Source organism: Anopheles marshallii, chromosome 2, assembly GCF_943734725.1.
Source record: "Anopheles marshallii chromosome 2, idAnoMarsDA_429_01, whole genome shotgun sequence".
Taxonomy (NCBI): domain Eukaryota; kingdom Metazoa; phylum Arthropoda; class Insecta; order Diptera; family Culicidae; genus Anopheles; species Anopheles marshallii.
Genome location: NC_071326.1, coordinates 87,401,084 through 87,425,367, shown reverse-complemented (window position 1 = coordinate 87,425,367; position 24,284 = coordinate 87,401,084). Strand labels below are relative to the sequence as shown.

The 24,284-nt window shown below is 46.8% G+C and overlaps 2 protein-coding genes across 2 annotated transcripts in view; one reads left to right on the top strand and one right to left on the bottom strand.

Moving 5' to 3' along the window:
• Window positions 1–261: 261 nt before the first annotated feature.
• LOC128710270 (multiple epidermal growth factor-like domains protein 11) lies at window positions 262–3,279 on the bottom strand. The gene has a single exon (XM_053805315.1). It carries the CDS (start codon window positions 3,277–3,279, stop codon window positions 262–264), a length of 3,018 nt encoding a protein of 1,005 aa, XP_053661290.1.
• A 19,974-nt stretch (window positions 3,280–23,253) lies between these two features.
• Window positions 23,254–24,284, top strand: part of LOC128710449 (MOXD1 homolog 2-like) — a 43,604-nt gene continuing 42,573 nt past the window's right edge. Inside the window, exon 1 of the mRNA XM_053805501.1 lies at window positions 23,254–23,544. Coding sequence (XP_053661476.1) covers window positions 23,254–23,544 — 291 coding nt within the window. The remainder of the gene's footprint in view (window positions 23,545–24,284) is intronic.

The window sequence follows — 24,284 nt, the reverse complement described above, 5'->3', positions numbered from 1 at the left end:
TCTTTATCGGGTTGCCGCATTACTTTCCATTTAACTCTTACCGTTGGAACGTAATAGCAGGGTTTTATCAACATATCAATCAATAAAAACCGATCGTTAAAATGAGCCGCAAGGGTAAGACTAATCCAATTTATAGGCCACTTACTGGTTTCATCAGTAAATCGTCTTATTGATAAGAAGTAAACAGACAGATACGAAATTTTTATTGATTTATTGACTTATTTATTGTGCATCAATACCACACATATTTCACCACAACATTTACAACGGAATACAAGTCTCCTGATTGCCCGGAGCACAATCTCGAATAGCGCCAACAAAGATCTGGTTTGGCGGACAGGTTAGGATCTCCGTGTCTCCGTTCGTGCAACGAATGAACAGATAGCACAGCAGCGGATGAGTGTAATTCCCATCAGGACGTCCTTCGCACACCGAGATGATGGGAGGCTCGGTGGTAACCGGAGCCAGCGAACAATCATCTGCGTTACCAGCCGCACACACGAGGAACTCGGGATGCAAGATCTCCCCTTCTGGACAGCGAAGCGCTGAGGTGGTACCCGAGGTGCATATCAGGAACAGTTCACAGCCCTGCGGATGAGGAAGAACTCCATCGGGACGCCCAACGCACGTACCGTCGAGGAATGAGCAGGTATTTCCATTTCCAGCTACACAGCTTTGAGCCGTTGCCAGGAAGATAGTTCCGGGACGACAGTTCTCCACTACTGCTTGCGAGTTTTGGCACCGGACGTACAGTCGGCAGTCAGTTAAATGTGGAAAAATGGATCCATCCGGCATTCCAATGCACATCCGATCGACTGGTTCGAAGCTACACGTAGATGGATTTCCCGGGACGCAGAACTGAGCATCTGGTCGGAGGATCTGCCCCGGTGGGCAGGGTTGCACCTGTACAGCACCTCCCTGGCACCAGATGAAATGTCCGCAAAGGTTCGGATGCTCTATCACCCATCCATCTGGCTGGTCCTGACACACATTGTCGATGAACTCACAGGTAGCGGTATTGCCGGGTCGACAATTACTGCTGGGAGCGTGTAGAATTTCTCCAGCTGGGCAATCGTTCACTATTGCCAGTCCAGCACTGCACACAACGAATTGAGCACAATCGTTCGGGTGAGGATAAATTGCTCCGTCCGCCATGTTTTGGCACATGGTGTCCACTGGGTGGAATTGGCAGGTGTCCGCGTTGCCTGGTACACAGAACTGCGCATCGGCATTGAGGATCTCACCCGGTGGACATCGTAGTGGAGCGGCCAGTTGCATCATGCACAAAATGTAAAGATCACACTCGTTCGGATGTGGCAAAATTGTTCCATCCGGTTGTCCTACACACATACCATCATTTCGGACGCATGTGTCCGTATTACCAACGACGCAACCTCCAAGCTCTTCGTTGAATATAGTGCCAGGGTAACACTGCTCGAAAACCGCCATGCCCGAGGTGCAGTAGATATAGGCCGTGCAAATGGTAGGATGAGGAATGTACCCATCAGGACGTCCGACACAAATGTTATCAAACCGTTCACAAGTAGCTTGATTGCCAGGAACGCAGGAGCGCGTTGGTGCGTTGTAAATGCTACCAGCTGGGCAGGTTTGCACCAGTGCGTTCTGTCCCTGACACATTAGGAACAGCGCGCAATCCGTCGGATGCGGGAAGCGCGTGTCATCGGCATGGCCTACGCACATCAGATCGATTGGAACGAACTCGCAAGTGTTCGCATCGCCGGGCACACAAAACTGAACGTCCGGTCGAAGGATCTCCCCAGCAGGACACGGGTTCACAGTCGGTCGTCCTTCCGTGCACCAGATGAAGAAGTCACAACGATCGGGATGGGGCAGTACAGTGCCATCGGGTTGACTGGCACACACTCCCGTCAGTGGAGTGCACGTTTGCGTATTGCCCGGGATGCAGGATTGAGCCGGTGCGCTGAAGATATTTCCCGGCTCGCATGCCAAATCTAGGGCCACTCCTTGCTGGCACGAAATGAATCGCGCACAGTCCGTCGGATGCGGGAAGAAGAAACCACCGTCCCGTCCATCACACATGTTTTCGAGCGGCAATCTTTCGCAGGTGTCGGAATTGCCGGGGACGCAGAACTGAGCCTCCACTCGTAGTATCTCGCCTGGTGGACAGGGGTTCACAATGGCATTGCCTCCCTGGCAGATGATAAACATTTCACAACGGGTTGGATGCTCCAGCACAGTATTGTCGGGTTGCAGCAGACAGAGACCCTCGGTAACGACACAAGTGTCACGGTCACCGATGGCACAGACACCTGTTTGTGGATTGAAGATGGTGTTATCAGGACACGTCATGACAGTGGATACACCGTTGTTGCAGGAAAGATAAAGCTCGCAGGACGTTGGGTGAGGTACAACGCCCGGTGGACGTCCAATGCATGCCGTTTCCACGCTGCTGAACTCGCACGTATCACGATCACCCGGGACGCAAAATCGGATATCTGGACGGAAGATCTCATTCGGCGGACAGACCAGTACAGATGCTTCACCGAGCGAACAGAACACGAACAGATGACACTCGTTTGGATGTGGCCGAAGATCGTTCGCTACTCCACGGCACAAATCACCGGTCGATTGACAGGTGTCGGTGTTGCCCACTATACAGCGTCCCAGGATCTCATCGAACACTTCTCCGCGCAAACACTCCAACACCGCTGTTGCACCGTTCGTACACTGTAAGTACCTCGTACAGTCGATCGGATGGGGTATTGCACCGTCCGGACGTCCTTGACAGAGGTTGCCAATGTCCAGCACTTCACAGGTGTCCCGATTGCCCGGCAAACAGGCTCCATCCTCCTGTGACCAGATCTCTCCCACCGGGCAGGTGAATCGGTTCACCGTGCCGTATGAACAGAACACAAACTCCCAGCACACGTTCGGGTTGGCGTAGAACGCGTACGAAACGGCCGCGCAGACCTCGTTCCAGTCCGGTTCATTCCTCACCGCGCACTCATTACGGTCGCCTGGAATGCAGCGAAGTGAGGACGGATCAAAGACTAATCCTGCAGCGCACTGGTAAACAATCGGTTGCTCAAAAGTGCACGAGATGTACACGTGGCAGAGGGCCGGATCCGGATGCGGGAAGATCCCGGCGTTCACACCTATACAAACCGATTCGACGACGTGGTCATTTTCACTAATCGGAAACAAAATAAGTTCACCCGTGCTGCCACAGGGGAAACCCAACAGCAACAACAGGCAGAAGGCTCCAATGCCTTCCAGCAATGGTAATGTTTGCTTCATCGCACCAACGCTCGGGGATGTTGCGTTTTCGATACTGAAACCTCCATCAGGCGCGTCGTGGTCATTTATTAGGCGAATCGTCACATGCATTATGGGGTTCCGATTATTTACCACCGTTGGTCATAATTCGGCCCACTTTAATGTGTAGATAATGTTGTTTTACGAGGTTTATCAATTACGTACACCGGAACAGAGATAGGGCGTATCGGACACTGTGCGAAAAACAATCCGCAGCGAAAGATACGGTGGAGAAGCGTGAGGTTAAAACGATTACCATTGATTAAAATATCACCACCAGTGAGTGTCGTAAATAAATAGGCCGTAGCAAGGTAAAACAGAGCACCGAGGAAGGAGTGCTCGTGTTTGTACACCCCTGGAATTGAAAGTGAATGAGATTCGCACTTTACTAGAACAAGTGAACCAATGCCTTCATCATCAGTGAGAAAAAATGGAATATTCAAGGCAAAAGTGGAATACCGCTGTCAGAGTCGTCGTCTAGGTGATGATAAATCGCTCGTAGTAGCCTTGGCCAACTGTTACTATGGTGTCAAGCGGTATCATAGGAACGATCGAAACAACATCACAAGAAATGTCACTATAAGTCACGTGCTCACATTTTCAAACTGAGTTTAATTTGTAAAACTTTCGTTAGAACCTTCATACGAAATAATAAACTATAAAATAATGATGGTTCATGATGATCGTCAAGAGGGAATTTCCTGAGTGATTATGGCCGATGCGCTGATCTGCTCCTTCTATCGTAACTTCCTTGTTCACCAGTGTTGCTTTGTAATGTCCTGCAGGTCAATAGTCTAAGGGCTGAAGAAGGTGTAAATGGACCAACCAGTTGTGAAGCAAGTTTGACACGATTTGAGTAGAATGTAGCTAAGGATATTCAACACCTTACCCCAAAAATTCCAAATCAAATTATTCATTTGCTATCAAACTGTAAATATGGCTAAGGTTCTACAATCACAAAAGCAATAGGTTCAATTGCAATGATCCTTCCGTAGGTTCTACTTCTGCCGCAACATTGCAGCAGATCCAATGCAACAGCGTGACATCGTACAAACCTGTATCACAACCAGTCATCAACTGGAGGGGATAAACCCTCCGCCATAAAGCTTCCTATGCACGAGGACATGGTTCACATTTCCCTAGGATACATTTTATAGCACCCGAGTTCACTCGCTTCCGAATTTCCCGGATGAACTTGGGTGACCGTGGTTGGGTATCGGATAGGTCTCTCACGGCCGTGGATTCTGCATTCCTCTCGGAGAGCACGGAAAGGCAAAATATTACAACTGTTCCGAAAACCGAGACGGAAATCTCCGAAATGCGTAACCGAACCGACACCGAACTGTACCGAAAATGCGGTCCCCTTCAGCTTCGACCGGGCAGCAAACAAGCAGCAAACTCGGTTCGGATGGAGAAAGAAAAAAAGCATAGCATCCGCACTCGCACCGCTGGCGGAGAGGATTTAGTACGGTCGTGACGTTCGCTCGTGACGCGCTGTGTGCGAGTGCGTGAAAAAGGGAAAATCCGCGCGTGATCGCTTAGTGGCGGTGTGTGTGTGCGTGTGCTTGTTTCGATGGGGTAGATGGGCAAGGGCAGAGTGCGGAAGGAAATAGTTTCAATGGGACGATGTGAGGAAGTGACAATGTGAATGGCATGTTTTGGGCGATTGTAATTAAAAGGTGAATTTTATAGTAAAAAACTGGCAATTTTTGCTTGAAATATTAAACCAGGACGTTGCTGTTTGCCGTAGGAAACACGTGATATGCTCGTTTTACATACAGATCGACAGTAAACGTACACTCTTTCGTTCGCTTGGTTTTGCATTAATATCAGTTCCGTGCGTCGAGATTAACGGAAAAGTCAGACATCCTTCGGGGACACCTTCTATCCGGTTTCCGGAGAGAAAGGATCAGTTAGCACGATAGTGCGAGTGCCCGTGTGAGTGACAGAGAAGGTGAGCACGTGAGAGGGATCGGCAACAACAACAACAAAAAAAGCGAATCGCAGCAGGACCGTGCGCGGGAAGAAAATCAATAAATTTCACTCAAGGTTATTCACACTGGTTGGGTTGGGTGACTCGACGACTGTGCGGCAGTAATTCCGGGCACAACAAACACGCTCTAGGAAGTAGCGGCTTGGCTTGGAAAAGGATGTAAACGGTGCAGCAGAACGTCATCGTGTACCGTCAAGCACATCCAGTTTTGCTGCAAACAATAGAAATATCCCGAGGCAGCCCTAGCTGGCAGACGGGAAACCAGAAAGAACAATCCGGAATAAATTGAGCGTTCTACCGTTGTTCGGTTTGCTCGCCTTTTTTTCGGATTGTCCTTTAAAGCAGTGCTTGTGTGAATGTGTGCCCCGTTGTGTGTACGTGTGTCTGAATTCCAAGCAGGATTTATAAAGTAAACAGAAGCAGGCTCCTTAAGGACGAAAATCCAATACGAACGCAAACGGTGGCAACAAAGCGAAGAGGAAAGATCCTCGAAAATCGTGACATCCGGAGGGAACCGCAGAGCGCAGATTTTAGACCAAGTGTCGGTGTTGTTGTTGTTATTGTTGCAGAAAATAACGCAAAAGACGAACCAAATGGTCAAACCTGACGACGGCCTTGGCTTTCACCACGAAAACGTCCACGGCGACGACTCGGGGCAAAACCAAGTCATGAAAAATGTAAATTTCATTCCGAACCATCCATGAAACGGACCACTTTCCGGTGTGACTAGAGGACACAAGAAGCCGTATTTGCGAGACACAAAGTGTCCCGTTTTGTGAGTCTAGCTGTGTGTTTGTGTGAGTTTGTGTCCTGGCAAACAAAAAAAAATAGCAAGCACAGGCCATGAATCGGCGCGGCTCATTTGTTCGGCAATGGTTTGCCACCGATGGTGCAAGTAAGTTTTTGGCCCAATTTTTCGCCTGCCGTTCCGACGTTCCGGACGTGACGTACGGAAAGTGTTGAATTTATTTAGTTTTTGCCTTTGCGGGGGAAAGAAAAACGAAATCATTGTTGACAGTCAGGCAACTGTCAGGTTTGATTTTTGGAGAAAATTGTTTTACCGGTGAAGGACGGAACTGAACCGACCGAACCGGTCGACCATCGTTACTTTGGGCGTTTTCTTGCCGCTTTGCTTTTGGAGTGATTTTAAACGTGCTCCAGACACATTTCTAATGAAGAGTGTAAAAAGTGTACCTAGCAATACGGATGTTATAAATGAGTCAAATAAGTTGAGCTCACTCATTTTAATTAGGCCAGAATGTCGGGTACGGTATGGATCACCAATAGGGAATGGGGTTTACCCTACTTTCTATAATTATTAAACCAAAAGACGCAAATTATTGGTTAATTCTCAGTCCCTGAGAACTTTTGCAAGATAAAAGCATCTGGTTTGTGAAAGTAAATCATATTGGACTTCACCAATTCGTAATCATTATCAATATTGTAATTGACATTGATTGAAGTCATTAATGTTAGAGAAAAAAAACAGCTCTGATCAGATCTGCTCTGAACTTAAAAATCTCTAGAATAGTTCTCTGATTTAATTCCGTTCTGAATTAATTAAAATTATCGTTAAAATTGCTTATATCGATAGGAAATACCATAATGAGGGAAAACAAATTCTACGCGATATTAAACTGCGAACTTACATGGAAATTGTGAAGAGACAAATAACAGTCGAGTAATGAGGAATTCCAGATTTACAATGTCAACGACAACGCTGGGTTGGCTTTCGGTTAAATATTCAGAAGTCATTAAACAAGGCATGATGGGAGGCGCAGAATGTTCACCCACCTAGATCCGAGGTGTGACCTTTCCACATGGTACAATATTGACATCGTGCAACCTGCTTCCTATTCACCATCTTTTCCAACTTGAAGAAAAATCCAGGTCGACAGCCTGATGACGCCAGCTGGAAAATGGTAAAATGCCTGACAGCTCCTCTTCTCGGGCATCCTCTCGGGGGCATCTAGCTACCATTGCTCGGATCGGATCCTCGTTATCTTCGTTATCTTTGCACCTGTTTGTGCGTGTGTCTTTCAGCCACCCAGTCGAGAGGTTGGAGCGGCCTCCGGTTTTACGGTTCGTTATGTAACCCGAACCAAAACCTGCCGCACAATCAAGACAACCTTTTCGCCAACCGTGCTCGGTAGTACTGTGTCTGAAAATCGATAATCGATGAACGGGTGGGAGCAAGCAAGCAGAAAGCGCCTTTTACAGACCCGAGAGGCCTTTGCCCTGATCGATGTCATCAGCGAGTGGCACACAGTGTGTCGATGGAAGTGAAATTTTCCGGCCGACAAAACTTGGTCCTGTGTTTGAGTTGGCTGTTTCGTCCCGGGGAAGAGCATTCTGCCGACGTCACACTCCGTAACGAGGGAATCATTATTGAGGTCAGTACCAGTGTGGCACCTTTGCGAAGTTGTACGTGCGCTTTGTGTGTGTGTGTGTGTGTGTGTGTGTGTGTGTGTGTGTGTGATTTCCTTCGCCATTTGGCGGCGAACCGCCACAACGAAACCCGTTCCGTTTCGTCGATTGTCGGCCGGTCAGGATCGTATTGGTTTCAATTATTCAACAGTCCATCAAAAACCTTGATTAAACTTCTGCCGCTGCCCTTGCGGTAAGGAACAGGAATGTGAAAATTGCTGACTACCCGATGCCCAAACTTCATGACCGAAGGAAAGCATTAAAAGCACGAAACAGACGGTTTTTCGGTGGGGTTGTTTCTGTCTTCCCATTTTTGTTTTCACCACCAGGACATACCACAATGGCCGCTGTCCATCGAATGCATGTCCACGATGTTACCGACTCGTCTCCCGCAACGCTTAGAGGTTTCGCCGTATGTTGCGGTGTTCTAAATTTCCGACGATTTAAAATTCATGAAAACAATGAACTATTCATTTCAGGGTTGGACCTCTCGCCGGGTTTTACCCCCTAGTGGGTCCCGGCCGGACGGTTTTATTGCGCCTTCGGGTGCGCGAGACGAAGCGGTGAAATTGATTTTGCCGGGCGGCGAGGGAAAAGGTCAACTTGGGATGTAACGAACCCTCCCCCCCCTTCCCGGTATCACCGGACGAAAACACGAATCGGGAGGTTCTGGTACTGTCACGGGGTAATAATTTTGGGAACCTTGGAAATCACCTCCAGCCGGAGTGGCCGATGATTGCGTCATCTAGTGGCAAACGCTAATGAATTGTGTCCGGATTCCGGGGATGCGATGTTCCTGGGTACGCGCTCTCATCATGACATCGCTCCAACCAACTCCAATTCTTGGTGATCCATTACGGTGAACTCCGCCAAAAAAAGCCCTGACACTACGCCCACGCCCTGCGACAAAGGCGCGGGGGGCCCTCTACATCCAAAAAAGGATCTTTGCCGGGGTTGAATGTTTGCTCGGGTAAACTTCTAACGTTTGTCATTGTTTGTCTTTCGGATCCTTCCGGACGGCCGAACGAGCATTTGTTTGCTCTATTTCTGCTTATGTTTCACTGCAGCACCAAAACAAAACCAGTAGAAAAAAAAACGGTGCAAAATCCAAAACCCACCCCGAAAAAGCACAACCGGCCCGTAAATGGTGAGCGCATTTCGTTGGATGGCAAATCGATGTAAAATCAGTAACCGAAACGATGCCGTTCCTGCGCCGTCGGTTACGGTGGAAAGCGATAAGAAGGCGGAGGAAAAAACTTTGCCCCGTCATCTGTGTTTGCGCACGATTTACAAGCGTCTGCGTCTTGTAAGCTATCAATCGAATTGAATTTGATGGCAAACATATTCCGGTTTTTGTTGCCGAGTTACGTGATGGCTTCGGCGAAGCTTCTAAACTCTTTAATAAAGCGGTTAAAGTGTGTTTTTGGCTTAGTTTCAAGAAATGGTTAACTTGGAATGTGTAGCTTAACAAGGAATGTTTATTGGGATATTTCAATGGAATTTAAATACTTGAGAAAATCGTATTTAAGTCTCATTTCGTAGTATTTCACAAGCATAAGTTTGAATATTCTCAAGAACTGTTTTAATTCTTCTTCCAACTTGAGATATATATATACTTTAGAGATTTACCGTCATCTTACCTGGTGTTGAAATAGTTGGATCGAAAGTCTGTAATATTATCTTCACCGTCCAAGGTCCAAGGTGAGATTTGTGGACCGACAGCAAGATAAGAGTCAGTAGTGAAGACTTAACAACTCCCTGGTTTCAATTCTCAAATATACTGCATTGACGAACATTATTACTATTTTCAAACATTATTCATCAAATTTCTCATCCCGAGTGCATCCTGTGCTCTGTATACCTCGTAGAATAAACCGTCCCACAACAGACCACGTACGCTGTATTCCAATTGCATCACCATAACTCTAAATCATACGATTCACTGCAATCCATTAAAGTGCTTCAACCCGCAATCGCACTGCAGGAACCGGGAACTGTCGGGGAATTATTGCACAGTTCTGTAACGATACCGGGGTCTGTTTGATTTTAATTTTCATGTGCAGCATAATGCGCATTAAAATGATAATCACTGTATGAGCAAAACACACAACGAGAACCCATCCCGGGTATGACCCGGTGACACCGTGCTGCTCTGCCCAATGGGTTGGGCTTTAACGCATTGGCGAGACCGGTCCCTGATTTCCGCCGTGCAAAAGTTCAATCCATTACGTGACTTCATCTGCAATTCAGGTCAGGCGATTTATTGAGTGATTCGATCGGTATGGGACGCGGCCCCGATGGAGACGACGGGGCCGGGCAGGGCAGAACATGTATCCGGGTCCAATCTTGTACCGGCCGATCAATAATGTAGACCCATGTGAGTTGCTGTGGCTGTTGACTTGTGCCATCTTGACGTGACGTATTGCGGATATCGGGCGTAGGTAGCTGATGGGCTGAAATCCTTTAATTGATGTTAATCGTTGACGGTGATGGTGAGGCGGCAAAGGCTTTAGAATAGGACGTGCCTGTTTCCTTTTCCCCGCACTGGAAAGGCCTCAAAAGTGATCGATACATTAGCAAATCAATCAACACTCACATCATTACGGAGTGATTATGAGGTTTGCGAGGGTTGTACACCCACCCGGACAAAGTGGCCGTGGGCATGTGATGAGGGGAGGGAGGGGGCAGTGTGCTGGCCGTGAAGCGTCATAATTAGGTGGCCACCAGAAGGTGAGACGGTTCGATCCTTTTCATCGCATAAACGAGGAAAGGACATCATCCGAAACCGGACGGGTACAACAAGTCATCGTATTATCATAAATAAATTAATTAAATCGTCTTCCTCATGCCGAACATGGTGTCGCCCACGGTTGCCAACAGTCCCACTGTCAGCGAGCGACCGGGACAATCCGGTTTTTGCGAGTAGCCTCCCAATATCCGTCAGCTGCACATAATGGTCCGGCTGTGGAGCGATAGCGAACGGACATCGAACACGTACACCGTACATGACAGTATCGGTCGGAAGTGATTGCGTTCGGGTTCCTGGGGCCAGGCCCCGGAGTAACGTTTCCGGCCCGTGCTCACCCCTCTCCCTGCTCGGAGAGTGAATTTTAAATTAATTATTTTGACAGAACACGCGTCAGATTGTCGTTTATTGTGATTCTTTTTTTTAAACGTATATTATTTTCAATAATATTTATGTCCTCGGTTCGGTGGCTGCGCTGATGCGATTGGAGCGTACCAAAAACGAACAGCATACATACATATCCCCCATTCAGCCCCGTGCTTGTTGTACAATCTGGAGGACAAGTGGTCATGTCGTGTCGTTGGATAAGCCCAGCACTCCGGGAAAACGGATCTTGCGGTGGGGAGCGTTGGGGTCACGTGCCCCGAAACCGAAACAAACCAACGACGGCTAACGTGTGCAACATCGATGACCTACATCCCACGGCCAGATGGTAGCTACTGCCGGGGGAAGGCTGGCCCAAAGGCTGGCAAGCGCGGTGCTTGCAAATTGAAAATAAGAACATTAAAGCAATGTTTACCTGACAACATGCAGGCAAGTGCTGTTGCTGCCAGCTGATGATGAGGATGATGCAGTGATTCTCTGTGATGTCGTCAGCCACGTTGCTTTGATGGTTTCGTCTATAGATGTACGTACACGAGCCGTGCATGCACACCCCGATCGGAGATAAGATGACGGGTGTTAGAAAATGCATGGAAATGAGCGACCACTTTGGTAACTTTGTGCCCTGCACAGGATATGGATGTTCCGGGTGAGATTCGCTAGAAACGCTTCCGAGCGTGCTGATGTAAATGTAGTGCATCAGTTTAAGAGACTATGTTTGAGGTTACGTTCTTATCGAGCGTGGGTAATCTGGAGCATGTTGAGTGTTATTTTAAATTTTGTGATACTCTTGTTGCAACAAGTTTTCTAACAAGGAGCGAATAACATTATTGCAAGTCTGTTACTCTTTAGTCAGACTTGGTGGTAAAATGATCCATTAAGACGTTCATACTACCTCAGGAAAATTCGCATTGAAATCCTTCTTCATCCAATACAAACCGGCAAAGCCTCGGAGCCGGATAATTTATTCCTTTCAAGTAGCATTCAAAGATAGCATTGAAAGCTTCCAGCAACTGCAGCAACCGGCAAGACGGTATAAATATCTGCATCTACCTCTCTTTTGGAGTTGTTTTAATTTATGTTTTCTAGCGATTTAAATTAGAATATTATCGTCGGTGTACGCGCACCGCACACAGCAAGCAGCATTAGCCAAGTATAGCTGGGTTGGATCATCGCCACCGTTGTCTATTCGCAACTTTGCACCATCAACACGTCATCAGGAACGCGTTTGGCGATGATGCGTTCTCTGCGCGCTGCTGTGCGCACGGTGTGTTTTGTTTGATAATTTATGCTAAATCTGCGCTTGAATATTCTGCTACCGGCTCCCTGGCCGCAGCAGTAGCAGTAGCAGCAGCCACACACAGGATGCACGATGCCACACTACGTGTGTTGGCTGTGTGCTTTAATCATACTGTACTGGTACACAGCGGTCGATAGTGTGTCTTCATCTTCATTCTCTCTCCGGTGAACCACGTGCTGCATGTCTCGACAAACAAGGTCCCTTATCAAACTGATTGGTTCCTAGCGCTGCTAATCGAACAGTCTCCACGGAGGAAATAGAAGGCAATCCATAATTTTACCGGCTTAGGGTGGGTATTAAGGAATTTTATTTAATTACAAGCCACGCCACGTGGCCAGAATCAGCGGATCAATTGAAGGGTATAGTATTACTTCGCCGTGTGGCAGTCAGTCTCGCAACCCGGGTGCGCCGGTGCAGGCAGTTCGATTCGGAGGGTTGTTTCTGTCAAATCGAGTGCCGGTGATGTGGAAGCAACCCACCCCTACTCGGTAGGCAGCGCACGTTTGAGGCGAGAGTACACCTCCCCCAACGACGGTACGACGGTGAACGTTAGACGAACTCGATCCGTGCGTACACTGTGCACTGGACAGACGTCTAATTAGACGTCTTGAGCGGTTGGCAAACATGACGAGCTGCTCATTTAATGACGTGGGGAGCCGTTTGCATGCGGAAATGATTAAACATTCCTTAAAGGTGTATGTTTTACGTGGTCGGAAAAGCAATCAGGTTCGGGTACGATTTGTACCTATAGCGAATCGATTACAGGTTTTGATTGGGGTATTATATTCATAAAAAGAATTCTACACTAAAAGTGAAGCAACGGAGAAAACCACTACACTTACACCTGTTTCTGTAGTAATGAAGATCTCACACATCACTCGACGACCATGATGGAGATACAGCAGTGTGCTCCGTAAGTGGTCGGCAAAGTTTCGAAATTACTTCCTCCTGCTGGCACATTTTGTTTGGATAGCTAGTCTTCTGTGACACAAAATGAAAAATGGGTCACTTTTACTTTGAGAGCTGTCCAAACTTTTGTTCCTCCGCTCCAAAAAATACAAATACGCAAATCCCACAAGAATTTGGCACCTCCCCATACGTCCAACGCAACGTCCAACGTACGAAATTGAACCATTTAAAGAGCAATAGCTGCAGAAGTGGGTTGGTTTTGTTTCGCTTTTTAACGAGTCTCTTACCTCATTCCGAAAGGTTAATCACCTGGGATTACATTTTACTTCTGTTGACAATCGGTACTGAGCCGGCACGGCGATGGAGACAGTGTTTCCGGGTCAGTGGAGAATATACTGTGGCCGGAATTCCACAGTCCCGATGGAGTAATGCCCTCGAGTTCCACATATCGGGATGATTTGTTTTTCCCCGTTTCCGAACCGGAAGAACCCGAAGGGCTAACAAATAATATCGGAATTGGAAGAATCGAGACGAAAAACGTATAAAGTAAATCGGTGTTTTAAAATCGTTGCCAATGGTTTTTTTTTTTTCAACGCAAGCATGTTGGCAGTCCTTTACTTTTGGACGGGAAAAAGGGCTAGAGTGCCGGGCGAGTGCAATGATTGGATGGATCAACCCGAAAACCGGAATATCCGCAGTCAATCATGCCTTTTCCGGTGCCGGGGAAAAATACTCATCGATTTACTTCGATCCGTCGGACAGGTTCGTTGACCCATTTGTTGTACATTGCGACGTGTGTTTGCTTGTGGTCACATCCGTATGGAACCGTTGGAAAATTAATCAAAGAATGGAACTCATCACCGGTAATGACGTGTGTTGTGTGCTTTTACGAACTTGATCCCACAATTGATTTTTTACTTCACGGTTTTCCACTTTATCCATCAAGATCGACTTGCAGGTTGAACTGGCACGGATGGCGCGCGAAAAAAAAACGACCCTTCCGAAACGATTCGGGCAGCAGCTCTTCCCGCCGTTAAGAACTTGCTGGTAGTAAAACACCAAACAAGAAAGAAACACAGCACTGGGTGGGCAAGCAAGTGGATAACATTTGATTTTATCACTAACCTGAGGGTAATTTTGAAGAGCAATAATTCGAACGATTATTGCTGTTAGGATTATTGTTGAACCTAAACGTCGTTGGGTTGGGAAGCCGACCGGTCCGGTATATATGTTTGGTGGTCGGTTGTGTATTGGGAGGGGGAGAAACATTCGAAACGATAAAAAATATCTTCTCCGATGCTCGGAAAACCGATACCAGTGCCTTCGGGGTATTCGAAGCTAGTTTACTAGGACGAACCGATACACACCGACGTGCTGGGGTGGTCCGTCTGGCAGGGTGACAGGAAGGGTACGAACACGAGACAAATGGCTCTCAATCTAATAAAGCGGCTCCGGAATGACCAGAATGTACGATGTCCCGTTCGTACTGGTCGGTTCGGGAGGTTTTTGGAAAATGGACGGAAATATTTCGTCGGAAAAAGGGCGGAAAAATCAATTCCAAGCGATGGGTGCGCCTGCGGTTGTGTCCGAAGCAGTGGGACTAGTGAGCTAGTGGGAAGCAAAATTTAAGAAACGGTTCCGAAGGAATGTTTGCGAAGTGGGTTGAACGAAACTTTGAAGTGCTTTAAAGAAGTGGGAACCGAACCTTCCATTTAATATTGGGAAATGGTGGCATTGAAATATTGAAGAAGCCATCTTGTGGAATTTTACATTATTGATGGAGCACAATGCTAAGATATGAGAGTAAAGGACGATAATAAACAAACTCATGCAGGCTGGCTGGTTCGTGTTTATCAAGCGTCTAGCAAAACGTAGGAACACAACAGAGTAATCCTTTAAGACAACTGATAATAGCCGTCCTCCATAAAAAATCACCATGAGTTTTGATTTCCGTATGCCTTCCCAGAAGGTACGGTGGGTTCCGAAACACGCTAACTGCCGGTGTGGAATTACCTACCGAAGCCGAACTCAATCCATGATAATCCAACTGATTATCAAATCTCACCATAAACAACGCCCCAAAACGTTTTCCCCGGTCCCGGTCCGGCGTAATGAAGCTGTTCAAACAAAAGACTCCACACCTCAGGACAGGACGGAGAAGACATTCCGAAAGCAACTAAAATCGACCTAATTTTCGTGTCGGATCTCACATCTTTAGCGATGGTCCGTTTAAGGTGTGCTTGGTACGGAAAATTCCAAAGTTTTTCCGGCCAGGTCTGTCTTTTTGGGGAACACCGAGGAGCTACCACCCGGTAGACGGACCAGCCAACACACGCACACACACAACCATTCACCTGTTCCGTGCTATAAACGCCTTTCCCTGCCCGACCGGTGTGGCAAAGTCGGACTGGGAAATGGTCTCATTTATCCGCTTTAGTGCGAAATTAAGAGCAGCACATTCCGAGGCCGAAACAGCAGGCCTCCTGTAGCAGGCCTTGAACCTTGGTAAGTTTTTCGTTCGATACGAACGTTTGAAAACTGCGCCAAAGAAAATCCAAACGCCAGTGGGAAGGAGACAAAAAACACCCAGCTAAAGCCTGTCTTGCTTTCTCCTGACGCCTTTGACCAAGGCGACGGGATAAACTCATTTGAACAAATAGAAATTAATTAAAAGCTATTTTTCTCACTTTGCCAGCGTCGTACCGATCAGGATTCGTGTACCTTCCCAAAGCTCTTACCCAGCTGCAGGATCTCGTATCTGACTGTTAGCTTTCTGGTGGCTGGACACCACTTTTCTTCGCCAGTGTGGTGTGCATCTTCGGCTTTATGTCCGGGCAAGAAAATCTTGCACTCGAGCATCGCTTCTGACCGCGAACCGAAAACACTCCTGCCCTGCACCTCAGCCAGCGCAGCTCAGGATTAGGTTCGTTTCATCTGCAGATAAGCGGAAATACGGCGTGGCACGGGACGTGGCGTTGGTGCTTGAGCGGACATTTAATTCAACTGCAGACATTGCGGACATTTTGCTGCGATGTTTGCTTGTGCCAGAAACTGGCAGCTAGCTCTTCCCCGGACGGTCGCTTTAGGTCAAGTAGGCAGTAGGATGTATTGCCGTGTCGCAGTATAGAGGGCGCTCGGTCAGTGGGCACCCTGGAAGGAAGTACCTGGAAGCGTACGTGTAGCTTGTGACTAGAGCGGGAAAAGCGGGCAGTCAATTTATCGATAAAATAGGCCATCCTTTTTTATTTTTTTGAAGGGGTTCTCACCGTACCTGGTGTCCTTGGTTTTGCATGCGAAATGAGCGGTATCCGGCCATTTTTCCGATTTCGAAATTTTCCGATTACCCCCTATTTGCAGCGCTCACTTCTTCAAGCGGCACATCACCACCAGCACTAAACTCCGATACAAGCGCCCGATTCGGGCTATTGATTTCCAGAACCATAAACTTAACTAGCTTCCTGTGTGTCCTTTCCTGTGTTGCCGTGTTGTGCCGCCAGTTTTCAAGTTTAGTAATATTTTATAAATCGATTTATTGTCGAACGATGTTGTTGTACCGTTGCCGGGGTAGGGTGTGCCACTTCACAAGCACCCCCATTTCATTTCCTCGCTCTCGTTTGAGAGGTTTCCTTTCGGATGGCACAGGATGGCTTCCCTAACGAGTGCGATCGACATCATCGTTCGCAAAAAAGGGGTATAATTCCGTGCCCGATTCCATTTCCTCCCGGGTACGCTTAGATACGGGAACTACCAGTCCAAGGCTAGTTTTATGGGTTTTCTTTTGCTTCTCTTGCACGTTTTTCACTCCCTTCCCACCAGCTCACCGTCTCCCCTATCGCAAAATCCAACAAAGGAGCACTCTGGGCTATTCAAATTCGTTCGGTAAAGCAGTTGGAAACTCATTTAAATTCCGATACGATAAATTTTTGGTGCAAAAGCTCCGACTCTGGTTGGTTCTCTGCAGGGTTTCGGTATCTAAAAAAACAGGGGTGGAAGACAAAAAAAAGCGAATCACATTTTACAGCAGAACGGAACAACAGTGAGGACTGTGTTTTTATCGGGATTCCACGTTTTTTTCCCCACGACTTTCCCATCCCAATGCAATTGGAGATTCCTCCTGTAAGCGCGCATAATCGGAAAACTAGTAAGCGTACCATGTACTGGGCGCCTCCATCCCGTTGAGGCGTTTTGCCCTGCTGGCATGTATGTGCAATTTACGGTACGATGAACCGTAAAAGGGTAACTTTGGGGCAAATTTTCAATCGCACGTGTGCCGCGTTGATGTCTTTGTGAGCGTTCACATTGCGGGTGGGGGGGTGGTGGAGGGAGTGTTGTTAAAACTGTACCGAGTTCGTTTGTAGTTCCGACTGATTTGGAAACGAACCACCGTGCGGTACGAGAGAAGGAGATGGAGGGAGAGTGCGAGTACTTGACGAGATGGAAAAAATACTCCCAAATACATACACACACACAACAAACGGTAAAGTATTTACTCTAAACTCTTCCAAACGCTCCACCAGGAATAAGAGGTTTAAACATTCTGACCCATCTGAAGCAAACAACAAAAAACATGGAGTGTGCACACGATGCACATGGTTTCGGGAATCGAAAGGTACGGAACATCGGTTCGGTGTATGAGTTTTTCGCTTGTTCAGCATACTACATGGTGGAATGAAAGTAAGGAACACACTCACACAAAAAAAACCCCATCAAAAGCACGTTTCTTATTTGCTGATGGTTGTTTTACCTTTTTTTCTTCTTACACATTTTTCCGTATCGTAATTCTTCGTGGCTATTTCTAGGTGAGCACATTTCAGAACGCGCGCGCGTTTTTCTCCTTCTTTTTTTTTGCCCTTCCACATTTAGGCGCCAATAATTTTCCACATTTGGATCAATAAATTGTTCTCATGGCGCAATGCATGTGTGTGTATTTGTGTGAAAATTGTTCACAGTGGAAAGACGTACGAGTTGCGGCAAAGGAAAGGCCGGGTGGAAAGGTTAAACATTTTAATGATGCACCTGAGAAACTCAATACTCGACCACCGAAACCGAAAACCGAACCCCGCGTAATGGTGAGTTACGTTTCGGTGTTTCAAATTTATTTCCAACCGGTTTCGGGGTTTTATTTTTAACCCCAGTGGGACACATAAAAGGGGTTGGCATTGGTGGAGTTTATTTTATTTTACCCTTCGTTGAGTGATTTTTTATTTGACCTAATAAATAAAGGAACGAAAAGGGGGGCGAGCCTCTCGAATATCATTGTCATGGAAAGAGATTTGCAGTAGCAAGCTTAAAATAGGGTAATAAGGACATTTTCACGTGATATTCTAACCTTGTGGCAAATTGGATCAATTAACGTTTAAATAACTCCACTACTTCCTTGCACTAACTTCAACTGCTATTTGAATATGCCTCGCCAACTTTAAGTGTGTCACTAATGTAAATTTACTATTCCATCTCGTAAAAACTCATCGTCAATTTAATTAATAACTCTTCACTCCGGCAACTCGCGATGCTTTTCGCGCCAAACTTTTGCCTTTCATTTTTTTCCGTATACACTCCACATCCGTTTTCAAATGTTATAAAATCGATTCTGGTGTGATGTGGTTTTAATTTAAAGCCACAATGTCTGCAAGGCTTTAAACTACGAGCGGTAACGTAAGGGCAACCAGCAAACTTTGCCCTTTAGTCAACAACAAAGAACAAGTCAACACAGCAGCGCCCGATTCGTGGTATTCTTACTCCATTTTTCACTTCATACATTATCGGAACAATCCCTTCACAAATCTGTAAGCAATCATGTTTCAATTTAATTAACATATTCGCCAAAAATCATAATCCTGCCTTTGTCGTTGGGTCGTACTATTTAGCAAAGGCTTCACAGCAGCCACCATCGTGCCATCGTTTCGCGTGTTTCGCGAAAGCTCATTCGTAGCCTTCATTTTATCAACCATCCCTAGCTCAACTCAATGCCTCATGTGTAAATAAACTTTCGCATTCGAGTGGTGCGCGTAAGTGTGTGTTGAAAATGTGGCCTGTTCTTTGTAACGCCGCGCAACAGACCGGTTCCGGAGGGTGGGTGGAAAATAGACAAAAACCTGGGCTCTGGCAGTGATGTTGTTGGCATATTAGCTGTTTTGTAAGTAGCTTTTTGAGCAGGAAAAAAAAAACACAACAAAAAAAGACGACACCCCAGAACGTCTCGTTCGGTGCGCCAAGGATTCGAAAGACTAGACGCAACAACAAAAACACATCTTTTCACTTCGGACTAGGATGCGGCCGTGTTGGGGCGGGCCAGGAACTTAACGAATTTTCAACGAGCTGCTAAAAATATGTCTAAAAGTGAGTGAGTGAAATTGATTTACAATGGCAAGACGGGAACTGGAAGATGGGAGATGTTGCTTGCTCGGATCAAGTGTACTTTTAAGATTTCTTCCGAAACTTCCCAAGACATGGTGTGAGCGATCGGAGGCCGGCCTGATGAGAGCCGCTCGAGAAAGACGCTTAAAATATGCAAACAAAAAACCGATACACAGGCGAAAATTTGGATTTTTCATTGTAAAAGAGAGCTTTTTTTCGGCGGAGGTGTTGGATTGTGGCTGTTGTTGATTATGGAGTTCCGTGTGCTTGTATGTATTGTGTAAAATTCATCACTGACCGACCAGAGTGGGGGGGAGGGAAAAGGACACACGCACACACAAAACCGGCGAAGCACCATCTCCAGTGTTTCGAGTTTGATAAATGGACGCACTTTCGTCCGGTAAGCCAAATCGAGGGGCCACCCTTGTGCGGTCCTAGCACGGTGAAGCTTCACCGAGCGGCGCATTATGATGAAGATGATGATGATGGTGCTCGTTGTATCACTATATGTGAGCCATGCCCTACGGGGCTGGCAGCGTTCCTCTACAAGTGTCAGCAATTTCGATGAGGTGAATAAACGTGGCCGTACTTGACGGCGAAGCCGTCGTACGGTGCGATTTCATTCGAACGCCAGATGGCACAAGATATGGCCGACTTGGAAATAATGCGTTTTGCACGATTTTCATCAAACGACATTATGAATAACAATGGACGTAGACAATTCTTTGGAACATTGCCTTTGGAGGGCCTCTAGCGACTGGGACGCTTTATTCCATTCGATGGAGGGCTTAGACGTGGCGGTTTGCAGCGGGAAGTTGCTGTGTTTGCTCATTGAATCCGTAAGTGACATACTTTCGATTTTTCCCCCATCCAGAAGGGGACATGAAGGCGAACCCGCCTACACCAGAGCAAACTCCCCAAAGGCGGGTTTTTTTTTATTATTTTGAGAAAAAAGATGACACATGTTTACGCATGACTGGAATTCACACTCTTGCGCTGGAAAACACATGATGAAACATATTGAAGGTCGTCGTTTCCGAGGATCGGCCCATGTAGCCCATTTCGTTGGGCATTGTGTGTTACTGGTTTGCCAAACCAGTGTGTTTCCTTGCGAAGAGCTCAATCACATTCAGACCTGCAGACACATTCCGACAACACATTTCTTATTATCCAAGTGGGATGTTATCGTTTATTGTGTGATACAATGAAATGCTGTTTTGTTTTTCTTTTTTTTTTTTTGAGTGGGATACATTTTCCCACAACATAACAAGTTACCCGAGAGTGAGGACCAATACCTCATTTTTTTTGGTCTTGTTTTAACATCAAGTCCCTTTTTTGCTACCGTCAAGTGTTCCGAAAACGAAACAAGATGGTAACAGTAAGCAGGTAACCTCTTCAACGACTCTCCTGAGCCCGTAACCTGCACTTCAGGACGGTCTTGTCAGCTTTCATGCAGATTGTGAAGCTTTTTACCGGGGCTGTGTGTAATGTACGGGCTTGCTGCTGCGGTTATCCATCTCATCGACTCTCAATGAAGAGTATGCCGCATTGGACCGGCTGTACCGCATTCTTTCAGCGACTGTGCCTGTAAGCACCACTTGTGTGTTGACAAGTTGCGCTCGTTTCTGGATTTTTTTTTAGTTGTTGTTGGTGGAGATCATCCCTGCAGGAAGTTTTAGACCTTTGGGCGAAAATGCGACAGGACGGCGGGGACCGGACCACTCGGGCGGACATTATTTGAATTTGTAAAGCGCCTCCACCAACGGTAGAAGATTTTCTTTATCGCCAGAGTGTGCCACAGCCGGGGAAGCTGGGCTTTGTTTTCATGTGCGTGAGAGTAGCGAAGGGAAGCAGTGCAAAGGAGGGAGGAAGGGACAGGAAAAAAAACGGAAACGCTTTTTGACTCGTAATTGTCGAAAAATGGTGCGCCACAACCTTTACACACACTTCACATTATACGCGTGTGTGTGTGTGGGCCAAAGAGCGTAGAGATCTGTCTTTGACGCGGAACTGATGAAAAGGTTTCTTGGAAAATGGAAATTCCATATTTTCTTTGTTCTCAGAGAAAAGCTTTTCTTTCTGCACTGATTTCCACCGTTTGTGTGGGTGGGCAGGAGTAAGTTCTTTTTTTCCCTGTTGAATGGGATGTAAATTTCTTTGTACGAAACTGGCTTTCATAAAGGAGCCAAACAATTCAAATGTACGTTACGAATAATGTTTAATGTTGTTTGTGGGTTATTGTTTGTTTGCAATTAGGAAAAAAAGGCTACAAGTACTTAACTTGCTGTTGGGTTGGCAAAACCTAGATGTAGCTTATCATTCAAAGGTTGATACAGGTGGAGTAGAGAATATTTTGACTCCAGTACCTGAATTTATTTTCAGATGTAGTTTCGTCTAGTCAAAATTTCATAAATTTTCTTATTCCTTAACCTTATATTATATGTACAAAGCTTCACCTGTAACTCAAGCACTATTTGGATCGTTCAGCAAAGCGTTGCTCTAAATCAGTATACCATATAAATATTAAAGATTTACTTGAAATGGTTTAATAAACATCAAAACCGCATCTTCTTAAAAATCGTATTAACATTCATTCTCACTATTTCTAGCAGGTGGTACTTTCACGGCAATTTTCGAGTGTTAAATGTTATAAACAAAGATATATCTGACGATTTTCCACTATTTAAAAGTACTTGTTGTACTCGCAAACAGAGCAGCAAAAAAAAAAACCCCACCTCCATAACCTCGGAAGAAAAACGTCTTGACCTATTCCTCATTTGTCAAATGGTATCGCTTCGCGTGGCACACTTTTGTTCCGAACCGTGTGCAGTGTTTTATTGTGGAAAATAAATTAATTTCTTAATTTACCACCAGCCGCACCAGCCGCAGCATCGCGGCCTTTTGTCCCGAAGTGGAGAAACAGTAGTGGTGATACGGTACACTTCACACTGCTGCTCTTATCACGGGGCGACAGTTAATTTTATGTGTCAGCGTGTCCGTCTTATCGGACCGCTCTGTGTGTTCTCCGTTTCCAATAAAGAAAGTGTTCTGTTCTAAGCTCGCAGCACCGACCGACGGCAAAGAAAGTATGCACCGAGACAAGGTCGCAAAGGTTCCGCCAGAGTACATAGCAAAACATGGTTGCAACTCCGCACTGTTCCTGCCCCATTCGGTGCGGTGTGCAACTGCAAGTGTTGCACGCGCGGTTACGATTGTAACTCGCGCACAAATATCGTGCCATCATCATCAGACGCACGCATTCTATCTGCTCCCTCCGAGTGTGTGTGTGTGTGCGCGCGAGAGTCTATGTAGCCACATTAAATTAAGACTAATTTATAACAAGTGACACTTTCCAACGATGCTCCACATTGGCTTCGCGCCCCCAAACCGAACCACCGTACACCGAACATAGTTGCACTAGACGAAGGAACCATCCCAGACCCGACCATTCTGTATCATAATTAATGATGTAGATAAAATGCAGCTAGCCGCGAGCGATGCACTGCAGTATGTTACCATGGTGCATCCTGGTGTATGGCACTGGTCTGGTGTCGCGGTTGTGTTTGTATAAAAACTGATCGCACTTCTTACATTCCGTTTCAGATGGTGATGTGTTGCGGTTGACTTCAGGTGAGCAGCAGTGCTGAAGTGTGAAGGATCTGCCGGGTGCGAGGTGCTTAAACTCTGCGACTGCAATTGCAGCGAAGAAAGCTGTGGAACTTTCAACTCGGCTCGGTGGTAGACAGTGTGTGGAAAGTGATAAGGAGCGAGCGTGTGTGTTTGTAAGTGTTGAGAACAGGTGAAAAGTCCCCCATTCGGGAATTGGGGATCTGGTGCCACAACATGGGTATGCGCGTGAACGGTGGTAGCAGGATGTGGGCGACCGTGGGTCTTCTGCTGGTGACAGTGTGCGGTTTTTGTGCGAGTTCCGGTGGAGCTACGCCCCAGTGGGAACATCTGGTGGACTTTGATCCCAACTATCGGCTGCTGTGGAGTGTTGGGAGTCAGGAGGTGACGTTCGAGATTCAAGCCCGCACACTCGGCTACGTGGGCGTTGGGTTCTCCCGCGATGGGACGCTGGTCGGTGCAGATATCGCCGTCGGCTGGATCGACCAGGGACATGTATATCTTCAGGTGAGTGTTACACCAAACATTAGCGATCCAGTAATCCAAAATTTCTCACCCAACACAAATCAGCCAAAAAAGGCAGATAGATTCTTCTGCCAAAAATCCTAACAACACGAACCCAACTGCCCAACTTTTGCCCAAACCGAGCAAACATGCAACGTTATCCGGGACAAAGAAACTGAAAAAAGCGTCAATAAACCGACACACTCCAGCCTCAATCGACTGCAAACACATCGCGGCATGCACCTCCGGTGATGGCAAAACTTATCCAACACGCTCGTGCGAAAGGTGGATTTTACACATCATAACCTCGAGCGGAAAAGTTTTGCATTTACAATTGAAATTGAGCATGAACTGTGGTGAGCGTAACAAACAAACAAACCGACAGCGGGCGAAAAAAAAACCCTCCCCCCGTTACACGGTCCTCCCGTGCGAAGATTACGTCACTGCTGCGAAGCGAACGGTACCACTCGGTGACTTCCTGCGGTGCAGCCATAAAGCGAATGCTGCGTGAAACGTTTTAGAAATGGGAACGAAAATCCGGCCTGTACCATGACCTCCAATTAATTCTTGCCTCAATATCAACGGTTCGACGGTAGGGTAGAATGGCGTTTTGGGGGAATAGGGCGAAGGACATGGGACGCCCAAAATACGACACAACACAAAAAAATCACCATCCTCTAGTTGGGAACGGGAATAATGAATGCTTGCTGGTGGCCCCGGGCGGGCAGGCCCGTCCTCACTGT

Coding starts and splice junctions, on each gene's coding strand:
- LOC128710270 (XM_053805315.1), bottom strand. CDS start 3,279: ATGAAGCAAACATTACCATTGCTGGAAGGCATTGGAGCCTTCTGCCTG.